Below are 10926 nucleotides of genomic sequence, written 5' to 3'. Positions count from 1 at the left end.
CGTGAGACTCGAGGGCAGTTCGCCCCCGTTTTCTCACGTGTCACCGCCGGCCCATCGACCTTCTCAAGAACCCGCGAGAATCGAGAACAATTCGCCGTCGGTTCCTCACCTGTCCCTCTTCTCGACATGCCATCGAAAATCAAAGGCACCCGTGAGACCCGAGGACAGTTCGCCCCCGGTTCCTCACCCGTCAACACCGCGCCAGCCAACGTCGAACGCTTCCGCGGGACTGGAGGGCAGTTCGCCACCTTTTACCCAAGTGCCAACACCTCCTCATCGGAGATTGAAGCCCGCAAGAACCGAGCACGATTCGCCGCCATCTGCCCACGTGTCACCACCATCGCATCGGATAACGAAAAGCTCGAAGAAGTCGAAGAAGTCGAAGAAGTCGAAGAAATCGAAGGATCTCTCGAAAATCGGAGACCATCTGCTGCCGTCTCCCCACCGGCCGTCAACACCCGCGCAAGAACCGAATGATTCTGCGGAAGCTGACGTCGAGATCCCAGACGGTTCCCCCATCGAGTCGCCCACCAAGTCGCCGCGGGCACATCGCCGCGCTCGCAAAAAGCACTGGGATCTTATCCGGGCTGCACGTGCGCAGGGACCGCCACCGCCGCAGCGTCGACTCCTGCCTGTTCCGCAGCAGATTGAAGACTTTGACATCTCCTCTCGAAATCCTCTAGACCTTATGTTCCATGTCCGGCGCACGGATGGAGCCAAGGTAGAGATGCGTATGTCTGTGATGTGCCTGGATGGGTTCCACGACGTCATCGCCGACTGGTCCGAATCGCAACGGAAGCCTTCCCTGGACGAATACAACGTCTCCTCGGCGTATTTCAAGGCCATACAGCAAGGTTGGCAGCCCCCTGACCAGCTCAAGGTAGACTACTCAAACGACGGGAGACGGAGAGTGGTCGACACATTGGGTGAGGTTGAGCTGGGGTACCATGGGCCAGAGCCGGAACCATTGCGCATTCTTACACTCAAGGGAACAAGGGCTCGGCCACTTAAGACTCGCAAGGTGTCTCATGCATTCAGTGCGAAAGGCAAGTCTCGTTCGCGAGGCTCGAAAAGCAAGCCTCGCCCGGACGGTGTGAAAAGCAAGTCTAGTTCGGACGGTGTGAAAAGCAAGTCTAGTTCGGACGGTGCGAGCAGCAAGTCTCGTCCGGAGGGTGTGAAAAGCAAGTCTAGTTCGGACGGTGTGAAAAGCAAGTTTCGTCCGGATGGAATGGAAAGCAAGTCTAGTTCGGACGGTGCGAGCAGCAAGTCTCGTCCGGAGGGTGTGAAAAGCAAGTCTAGTTCGGACGGTGTGAAAAGCAAGTTTCGTCCGGATGGAATGGAAAGCAAGTCTAGTTCGGACGGTGCGAGCAGCAAGTGATGCCGCCGCCTGCGGCCTAGTAAGATGTATATCAATCACATAGAACCCATGCTTCTACGTTATATGCACCAAACACGGCATCCTCTCTTCGAGCCTCATCCCGAAAGCTCGGCAAACGTCTTCTCCACGAACCCCTCTTTCACCATCTGCACCGTCCTCCTTGTGATCTCATCCAGATCCTCCTGCGGCAAACCGAGGGTCTTGTTGTCCAGCACTCCCTTTCCCTCGAGATCCCCATCTCCGTTGGGGAAGAAAGCTTTGGCGTACAATGCCGTCGCAAAGCCAGACCGATCCCCTGCCTTCATCGCCGCGAGACCGCGCTGATACCGCTTGTCCGTCGCTTCGTAGTCGATCTTCCAATCCCCATCCGTCGTCCCCAGCACGCGATTCAGGCTGTCGAGCATATCCCGCTGGCTGACCTTGAAGCTGGAGACGTAGAGCTGCCGATTCTTCCAATCCGCCACGCAAGGAGATGCCCCATTCTCCGGCAGGCTCAGCAGCGCAGCGACTGCGCGGCCGCACTGATCCCACGTGCTGACGTTCACCCGCGTCTTGCCGTCGTCGTAGAATGTGACCTCCCGCTGACGGATGTCGAATCCAAACCACGGCTTCGGCAGCGCGAGAGACCACTCGTACCACTGCCCGCAGACCAGCACGACATACGCGCTGCCGGATTTCTCGACCTCGCCGATGCGCTCCTGGTACAAGGTGCCGATGACGGGGTCATTGAGGACGTTGGCGTTGGCAGCGTCGCCTCCGAAAATGTTGGGCATGATGTACGGCACGCCGGCTTTACTCGCGGCCGTGACAATTTGGGTATGCACTTCCTTCTTCGCCCGCACCGACAGCGTGATGATGAGGAATTGTTGGCCGCGCAGGGCGGAGATCAGAGACTCCTCGTCATCGTAGTCGACGGGCACGACCTTGACGCCGTCAATCGGCGTGCTGTTGCTGCCTTTGCGGCTCAGCGCCGTCACCGTGTGTCGCCCGGTTTTGACAAGGTTCTCCGCGAACGCCCTGCCGATTCGTCCTCCAGCCTGGCGGATGATGTTATCAGCAGTGAAGGCGGGTGATGCGTGGGTAGACTCACCCCAACGATCGTAACCTTTTCGATATATTTAACAGCCATTTTGAGTGGAAAGCGTGAAGTCTGAAGAGGGAACTGGAGTGTGATTGAGATTCTGTCATTCTGGTGAGGCGCCTTCTTTATATCATGAAGCCGTTATGACGCCTGACACCCGCGCTCGTATACGCTCGGAGTTAAGCGGAGACGGCAGATGGAGGTAACGTTGCGCACGTTCTACGGCCAATCATGTTATTGCAAGGCCCGCCTCGAATCCCACGAATACGACGGAAGGCATAGCTTCGAGCAGGAGGCGGGCGACGAATCGCCGACTGCCGCTTCTTCACAGCACCAGCAACGAGTATTAACAACGCAATCCACGTGTCTGCGCCGAGGCAACAACATGTCGCCGTGTCTGATTCCGTTCCACCTCGGCCTGGGACCTTTCCTTCCTCTGACCTGGTCGCAGAAGCGGCGATTCTAATCGCCGACGGCCCTGATAGAGGAGCAGATGCTGCAGACAGGTCTCATACATCGATGCGCGGCGGCTCGCTCTTGCGCCGTTCATACGTTTCACTATCGTAATTCCGATGACGCCGGGTTGCACTCCAACACGTGATCATTTCTCCATCCCAGCGATCCTCAGCGCATCGTCCACGCTATCGACGAAGTACTTTGGTCCGCCGCAGATGTCGATGATGCCGCTGATTCTAAAGTTCTCCATGACATCGCCGGGCCGCAGCCGGCAAAACATCACCTGCGTTCCATTCGCCGTGTGCTCCTGCACAATCTCCGTCATGATCTGAATGCCGCACGCGTCAATCTCCGTCAAGCCTTGGACGTCGAAAATCAAGCACCGATCTTCAATGCGGATCCGCGGCAAGGATGGATGCACAGCGTGCGTGCCGTAGCGGCCGAAACGTCCCAAGCGCGTTCGCAGGTCGCCGACGTTGGCGAAAGTCAACGGCTCTGGGATCCGCACGATCAAGGTGTGGTCGAATCGATCTCCGTCGGGGGCGAGATCCGCGTCTTCGAATGCGTGTTTCGTGCCGGGGACTCGCCCTAAGACGCGAATCCGAGAGCGCGTGGAGTGCTTGACGAGGTTGTACAGGGTGATGAGGATGCCCACTGTGATGCCGAGAGACATGGAGTAGAGGGCCGTGGCGAGGAAGACTGCGGCCATCAGGAAGAGCTCGCCCCAGCCTCGAACTTTGAGGAAGAAGCGAATCTCGTGCGGGCACTCTTCCATCATGGAAATGCCGACCGCCGATGCCATGGCTGACAGAACCGCCCTGGGAACGTAGTAGAGGTAGGGTAATACGAAGAAGACGCACAACAGGCTGATCAGACTGAGCAGCATGCTGCTCATCGGCGTCGTGCCGCCCGTCTGGGCGTTGAGCTTGCTCCTCCCGAAGCCACCAAAGGCCGGCAAAGTGCAGAAGCCGCCGCCGACCATGTTCGCGGCGCCGAGGGCGATGAGCTCGCGATTGGCGCTGAGGGACGTGGCCTGGAGAGCATCTTTCGGCGGACGCAAGCTTTTCGCGGTCACGGACGACTCGAAGAATCCCAGGAGAGCGATGAGAAATGACGTGCTAAACACCATTTCGATTTCATCCATACTTTGCAGTGGCCATCGTAAGGTCGGGATGGATGATGTCGAGGATCCAAGCGACCCGAGTATGTCCAAGCCACGATCCTGCAGGGCCAGTTTGGCGGTGAGAGTGGTAGTGACAATGATGACGAGAAGGCGATCGGGGAAGAGAGACACGGACGGATATTCTGCTCGGAGCGATTTTTGCACAAAGCTGATAGAATGAGCGAGTGGTGTGCGTACGCAGAGGGAACAACGAACTCACCGGGTGGCTAAGATGAAGCCTAGACTGCAAATTGAGATCAATGCGGTCAGGAAATGGGCTTTGTTGAGATGAGTCAACAGAAACCACAGTTTGACGATGGAACTGGAGTGGGCGATGCCAGCCTCCTCCACCAACTGCGACAGTGCCAGCTCGGGAATGGCTTGTTCGACGACCAGCACGAAGCCGACGCCCGCGATGAACCCTTGCATGAAAGGGCGATTGAGCACGCTGTCGACGAAGCCAATTCTCGCCAGCCCGGCGCTGAGGAGCATGGCGCCGGCGATCGCCGTGGCCACGCCGGAAATGTGCGCATTCTCCCCGACGAAGCCAGGCTGATCTCCCGAGGCGGTGGTCTGCACCTGATGAATGATGGCGCCGACCATGAGACTACCCGTGGCCTCGGGACCGACGATCATCTGCGGGCTGGAGCCTAGGAGCGAGTAGATGAACGGGTGGACGATGAACGCGTAGAGGCCGTTGACAGGCTCCACCTTGCCCAGGATGGCAAAGGAGAAGCACATGGGGATGTAGAGAGAGGCGACGGTGATGGCGGCCAGGGCGTCCCCGCGGAACCAACTCAGTTGATATTGGGGAAACCATGTGAGGAAGGGAATGTAATACGCCCAGTACCGGAAACGATCGCGACTGCTGAGGGTGATGTCCGGCATCCACTGGGGCCGCTTTGCGCGATCGGGTTTGGAGAAGGCCGACACCTGACTGGAGAAGCTGCCGTATCGGAAATCCTCCATGGGGCGCTTACTCGAACTGCCGGCACCGAACTCAACATCCAATGTCGACGAGGGCAGGGTGGACGGCAAGATTAACGACGTCGTCTCTGCGAGGTCGGTCTGCCGGGGCTGGGGCGTCTGCGATGGCGGCGGCACAGGCACGGCATGCTGGTTGACTGGCTGGTAGTGGTAGCCATCGCGTCGATTGATCTCGCCCGTTCCTTTGCCATTGCCACTCTCGCTCCCCGCGGATGACGAGGCGGGCATTGCTGGAGGGCGCAGGTGTGATGGATACTCGGGCAGGAAGATGCCCTGCGTCTCCAGCAGCGGACTCACCGCTTCCCCGGCCTGGCTCGATGGGAGGGGAGGACTGATATCCGCGTGGCTATCTGCCATGCAGGTCTGGCCGCGGGCCTCGCTAACAAGCTTGATGCGAGCTCGAGCACGTCATTGCTTCGAGCGTGGGGACACCAGAGGCCGGCGATGTTGGAGTGGAGATTCCAGATGCAGTCGGCAACAGAATGGCGCGAGATACTCTGGGGTGTGTCGCGCCCGCGTGCTGCTCCGGGGAGGGGGATGCGGTGAAGCGATTGATCGATAAGATGGAGATCAGCCGAGCCCTGCCAAGCGGCAGGTGCAGTCCGGCAAGACCACGACTAAATCCGGCAGGTCTCGCAAGCACGTGCAAGCCGCGCACGCGCCCACGCTCAGCCTTGCCGCCATTCCTCATCCACGTCTGCACAATGGTTGACCACGACCGTTCCATGTGTCGAGACACGCCTCGCCGCCCTTCCTGAATGCGAATGGACCACGGAAGCACCATGGCTCCGGTTTTTCCATCAATCCGGCGAGGCGCCCGAAGTAGATGGATCCGTATTACGATCAATGCCCAACTACAAATGCTACAAGCAATTCTGCAAAGAGAAGGTCGAGCAGCCACCACAGGTCCAGGTCCAGGCTCTAGAAACGCTCCAGATTAGAGCCATCCGACATCGTTGCCGTGAGCAGAAAAGGGAACCGGGCTGAGTTGCGAGTCATTGCACGCTCCTTCGACTCGATCATTGTGTGGGATGTGGATATTCACGATGGCAACGCTGTGAAAGGTGCAGGCTTGAAAGACTTGACGCCTGCTCGTGGATTCCATCTTCTCCCTGGCGTTGTTGGAGGGCGTCGTGAGGGGACCGTACGAGTGCCTCAAACCCCGGGCACCTGCACACGGGCGTCACCAGTCCAAGAAGGAGATGGATGAGCAGGGGAAGAAGAGTGGGAAATTGGGGCGGAGCAATTGCTGGCATAGCGCAAAGTCAGAGGCCCACGCCGTTGGCCGTTGCCGCGTGGAACAGGGCGACGCCACAGCGTCCAGCCACACGCCTAGCCCGGAACGGGGGTCGCGCCTGCCCATCGAACTTTCTGCGCCGCTTCCCCCTCTCCCTCCATGCTGCGCGCCTTCCCCTGCCGGGCCCCCACGACCGACGCACGCACATCCTTCGCCCTCCTCCTCCCGCCGTCGTCCATCGTTCCTCCTCCCACCGCCCGGCTCGTTTGGGGCTCGACATCTGTCACGCCCGCGCCCTCCATTCTTCCCACCCATCGCCCGCGCCGCGCTTCCGCCCGCCGCACAGGAGAGGCTGGGACCGGCCTTTTTCTTGCGCACCACTCCTGCACCATCACCGCGGCCCAGAAACTCTTGGCCGGCCATTCTTCTGCGATCTCCAATCCTCCCTCACACACCGCCGCCGCGGACAGATCTTTGATGCGTTGCGCACGCCTCCGCGCTTTCCCCTCCTCGCCCTCCGTCTCTCACCCCACGGCACCGCGCCCTCGGCACGCCGCCGCCCACCACCCACTCCATTCCCTCGTTTGAGCCCGGCGTCACCACGCCTCCATCCACACGATGCTCCGTCCGGCGACCCCGCTGGCCGTCGTCTTCTTCGTCGCCTTCGTCATCCTCTTGCTGAGCACCCTGTCGACGCCCATCATCCATGCCATTCCACTCGCCAGCTTCGATGGCTACAATTTTGGGGTGTTCGGCCTGTGCGACACCAAGACCAACGTGTGTTCCAAGATCTCCATAGGATATGGATCGCGTACATGCCTCGCCCCGCGCCCTCCCCCTTGCCGCGACCATGCGTACTGACCTCGCACCCGCCGTAGTTCCCGTCCTCGACGATGCCAGCAACTTCTCCCTCTCCCCCGACATCCGCCATCCCCTCTCCGGCATCCTCGTCGTGCACCCCGTCGCCGCCTTTCTCATCCTCATCTGCTTCGGATTGTCCATCGCCGCGCACTTCCACTCTCCCTCCAGCTCCCCGCGCTTCTTGCTCGGCCTGCTGATCCTCACCATCCCCACCATGATCGTCACCCTGCTCGCCTTCCTCGTCGACATCCTGCTCTTCGTCCCGCACATGCAGTGGGGCGGCTGGATCGTGCTCGCCGCTGTCATCCTCATCGTTGCCAGCAGCGTCCTCACGTGCGCCATGCGCCGCACCCTCGTCTCCCGGAAAGCCAGGCAGAAGAGGATCGAGGAAAATGCGGAAATGAGCGGGGAGAATTACTACAACAACTTGGCGCAGACCCGCATGATGGCCGACGCGGCCATGCTGGAGCAACGCCAGGCCTCGCAGCTCCCCAGAGCCGACAGCCCGCCTCCAATGCTCGCGGGGGCGAACGGTGCTTTCGACAAGGACAGTTCCCACTTCGCGGCATACGAGATGACGCAGACTTCGTCAAGGGAAGGCGAGAACGGAGATGATCGGACGCCACTCAACCCAAACGGAGACCCGAGCATCAGATCGGGGATATCTGGAAGGCGCACCCCATACGGTCCCGGACAAGCGCCGCCTATGCCGCGGCCTAGCATGGACAGCCAGGGCCGGCCGCGGCGACCAACCAGAGATCAATACGGCAATCCGCTTCCGCCTGGCGCGTTGCCGCCTCCGGGAATGAGACGACGAGGATCTCAAGAGTCTATGGGATCGAATGCGTCGTATGGCTCCCGAGGGAGAGGGCGAGGCCCACCTCGGGGCTACTATGGTGGCCCACCGCCTGGCAGAGGAGGATACGGACCCCCACCCCGAGGCTACGGGCCTCGTGGCGGCTTCCGAGGCGGGCCACCGCCGCCCGGCTGGAGAGGAAGGGGTGGTCCAGGAATGCGAGGCCCGCCACGAGGGCCACCGCCCCCCAACTACAGCACCGGCGATCACCCTTACTACGCAGTCGCCGGTGGAGCAGCCGCGGCTACTGCAATGGGCGCGGGTGCAATGGCGATGCGATCACATTCCCAAGACGGACAGCAGCCACCGTACGACCCGTATGTGGCGGGACCAGACCTACCGATTGGCCAGGCCATTGAAATGGATGAGCGTACGGGCAGCATGCCGGTCAATGGGGCTGCGGAAGGCAATATGCAGCAGCCATACGGACTGCGGGAGAACGATGCGGATGTCACTGGCATGGTCAGTTTGCAGCAGGGGCAAGACCTGGACCAGAGCCGACAGCTTGATGCGCGCAGCCCGACGAGCGAGTACTCCGAGCAGTAAGTGTGCACACAGAGTGAGGGCCGAACCGATCAATGGCTGACGATTTTTGCTAGCTCCTACGTACCTCCCCGACAGCAGTGGGGCGCTGCATCCGAAGTTCCACGGGCTGGATCGCCTTCCCGCACGATGCCGCTTGCGCCCATTCAAGGCTCGCCCGCCGTGGGACGAAGCTCGCCCAGGCACGCACGAAGTGGCTCTGAACCCTATTACGAAGACGTTGACCCTCGCTTTGCCGTCGAAGAGCCTTCGGATGACGGTTTCGCTCGCGACTCTGCACTGCCTTCCGCGCTGACTCCTGGTGGGCGTGTCAATGCAGCGACTACACCAGGTGCGTTCGTCAATCAGAACGTCCCGGGCGGCTTCCCCATGACCCCCGCGACCGGCGGCATGCAAACGCCTGGCGGCTATGGCTTCCCCACCTCCGGCACAAGTCGTATGCAGGCACAACATCCGCAGCACGACACCGGCTATCTGCATCCCAAGTACCTGAGCGGTGGTGGCATCGGCCCCAACGATGCTGGCAGCGCCGGCGACCTGGACCAGGAAGATGGCCAAGCGGGCAGTGAGCGCGCATCCGAAACGTCCCACTTCACCTCCATCTCCGAGCGGCCGGTCAACCCCAATTGGCGTCCCAGCTCTGGACAGATGGAACCTGCTGGCCCCCCACAACGAAGACAGCAGGACGTGATCCTCGGCGCAAATCCCGACTTCAGCATTCCAGGCGTAGGCGTGGGAAGACAGAGGGCGGGCAGCCGTGCCGCCACGGCCGCAAGCAACATGGGAACGGGCTTCACGCCGGGAGGAAGATACCCTGGCGATATATAGTATGTGAGACGACATGCGCGACGCGGGATGACCATGGAATGAGGCAAACGTCTGTCAAAAGAACATGAAGCGTTCGTATCCACGGCGCTGGAAATGGGTTGGGTGGGAAGGGCTTGGCTGTATGGGAGTTCCTGGATCAATGATCGGGTGGGAAGTTCATCGATACGAGGGCATGGAAATTCCTGGCGCAGGTTACTGGCGGATATGAGTTACGGCTGTGAACGGCTCACGTATCGCAGCACGGCGCTGGTGCATCTCGATGACCACGTACATAGAAACAATTCCAAGGCTTCGCCATTACCGTTCGTTCATCTTCTTCATTCACCGGACAGAGAAGGCATCGCGGGGCGACACAATGAATGGAGGAACGACGAGAAACCACGAAGAGACCAGCGGGATGCAGCGATGAGTCGACGACGCGACATGGCTCCCACCGTCTGCTCCATCGCCCGTGCCGTGGGAGGCTGTTGCGTCTGGATGCGAACGGGCGATCGTCGAGCTCGAAGAGAGGAGCATGTCGTCTGTCAATATCGACACATGGTGCTCCCCACTAACGCAACATTGCGAGGCTTCTGCACGCTCGACTTCCTCCTCGTCTGTGAGTAATGGCATAGTAATGGCGTGCAGATGTGGCCGGAAGCCGAATGCCGATGTCAGAGTCAAATCCGACGCGATCTTCTGAAGTGGAGTTGTTCATTGCAACCTAGGGCGCGTGGATAGAATGGTGAAATGTCTTACGAGCAGTTCACAAGCAAGTATGTTGTCGTCGTCGTCTAACGGGTACCAGAGACGGTCGTGTTGGGCGCGATCCGACGGCCGAGTTGATCCGGAATGCTTAGAACTTCCATCGGTAACAGTCAGCACTCAAAGCACAAGCTGCTAGAACCCCCAAAACAGAATCAACACGATCAATGTCTGCCTTAACACCTCGAAGGTAAAGCCGACAGCTCACTTGACTTCCAATGTGAGTTCGCCGGGGAATGATAGTATTCAGTAGGTTACACTACATAGACTTATAGTCATACTCGTCGTCGCCGGCGGCCCCCGGATCCGGGCGTGGAGGAGCGTTCGGGACGACTTTGGTATTTCGGCCTCGGGGCCGGCACCCCGGGGAGATGGGGTTTCTCGACGTTCTGCGCCATTCCACACCACTCTGGTTTCGGGCGCCCTGGCGGGCGGGCGCCCGGGGCGCCCCTTCGGCACCGTCCCTTTCTCGACGTTCTGGGCCGTTCTGAGCAACTTTGGTTTTGGGCGCCCGCCCGCCCGGCGTCCGTCCCCGGCGAAGTGCCACGAGGGGGGCGCCCGAACAGAAGGGGCTTCGAGGGGGGGGGGAACTGGACCTCCGCACCGACCGCTTTGGTCCGAGGCGCCTGGTGCAAAGGTCCAATTCTCGACGTTTCGAGGCATTCCGCACGACTTTGATCTTGGGCGCCCGCCCGCCCGCCCACCGACCGGACCCCCGGGCGCCCTTCGGGCAATGGGGGGTTCTGGGTGTTTTGGGGCGTTCTAAACGACTTTGGTTTTGGGCGCCCGCCCG

At 60.3% G+C, this 10926-nt stretch overlaps 5 protein-coding genes across 5 annotated transcripts; 2 read left to right on the top strand and 3 right to left on the bottom strand.

Moving 5' to 3' along the window:
• Position 1: 1 nt before the first annotated feature.
• Positions 2–1426, top strand: BDY17DRAFT_66774 (uncharacterized protein; the record flags this gene model as incomplete). The annotated part of the gene is made up of 1 exon (XM_033738589.1): positions 2–1426. A coding segment is annotated over one exon (1377 nt), but the record flags the coding sequence as incomplete, so codon positions are not given.
• Positions 1118–2557, bottom strand: BDY17DRAFT_290489 (uncharacterized protein). Its single transcript, XM_033732519.1, has 2 exons — positions 2469–2557; positions 1118–2415 (listed from the first exon to the last, which is right to left on the bottom strand). Exons 1-2 carry the CDS (start codon positions 2505–2507, stop codon positions 1474–1476), a joined length of 981 nt encoding a protein of 326 aa, XP_033592466.1. The 5' UTR covers positions 2508–2557; the 3' UTR covers positions 1118–1473.
• A 503-nt stretch (positions 2558–3060) lies between these two features.
• Positions 3061–4965, bottom strand: BDY17DRAFT_246622 (sulfate transporter; the record flags this gene model as incomplete). Its single annotated transcript, XM_033730740.1, has 2 exons — positions 3061–4246; positions 4298–4965. 2 exons carry the CDS (start codon positions 4963–4965, stop codon positions 3061–3063), a joined length of 1854 nt encoding a protein of 617 aa, XP_033592465.1.
• Positions 4966–5607: 642 nt separating this feature from the next.
• On the bottom strand, positions 5608–6408 carry BDY17DRAFT_290486 (uncharacterized protein). Its single transcript, XM_033732518.1, has one exon. The coding sequence runs from the start codon at positions 6318–6320 to the stop codon at positions 6084–6086; it is 237 nt and encodes a 78-aa protein (XP_033592464.1). The 5' UTR covers positions 6321–6408; the 3' UTR covers positions 5608–6083.
• A 62-nt stretch (positions 6409–6470) lies between these two features.
• BDY17DRAFT_290484 (SUR7/PalI family-domain-containing protein) lies at positions 6471–9692 on the top strand. Its single transcript, XM_033732517.1, has 3 exons — positions 6471–7112; positions 7180–8560; positions 8618–9692. Exons 1-3 carry the CDS (start codon positions 6920–6922, stop codon positions 9387–9389), a joined length of 2346 nt encoding a protein of 781 aa, XP_033592463.1. The 5' UTR covers positions 6471–6919; the 3' UTR covers positions 9390–9692.
• The last annotated feature ends 1234 nt before the right edge of the window (positions 9693–10926 follow it).

This window comes from Neohortaea acidophila (genome assembly GCF_010093505.1).
Source record: "Neohortaea acidophila strain CBS 113389 unplaced genomic scaffold BDY17scaffold_2, whole genome shotgun sequence".
Classification (NCBI taxonomy): Eukaryota; Fungi; Ascomycota; class Dothideomycetes; order Mycosphaerellales; family Teratosphaeriaceae; genus Neohortaea; species Neohortaea acidophila.
This window is presented reverse-complemented; position numbering and strand designations above follow the sequence as displayed.

Excerpts from the sequence above, each read along its gene's own strand:
- BDY17DRAFT_290489 (XM_033732519.1), bottom strand. The coding sequence starts at position 2,507 with ATGGCTGTTAAATATATCGAAAAGGTTACGATCGTTGGG. Across the intron at positions 2,416-2,468 it reads AAAAGGTTACGATCGTTGGG|GCTGGAGGACGAATCGGCAG; the intron begins GTGAGTCTACCC and ends ATCATCCGCCAG.
- BDY17DRAFT_290486 (XM_033732518.1), bottom strand. The coding sequence starts at position 6,320 with ATGCCAGCAATTGCTCCGCCCCAATTTCCCACTCTTCTTCCCCTGCTC.
- BDY17DRAFT_290484 (XM_033732517.1), top strand. The coding sequence starts at position 6,920 with ATGCTCCGTCCGGCGACCCCGCTGGCCGTCGTCTTCTTCGTCGCCTTC. Across the intron at positions 7,113-7,179 it reads CTCCATAGGATATGGATCGC|TTCCCGTCCTCGACGATGCC; the intron begins GTACATGCCTCG and ends CACCCGCCGTAG. Across the intron at positions 8,561-8,617 it reads ACGAGCGAGTACTCCGAGCA|CTCCTACGTACCTCCCCGAC; the intron begins GTAAGTGTGCAC and ends GATTTTTGCTAG.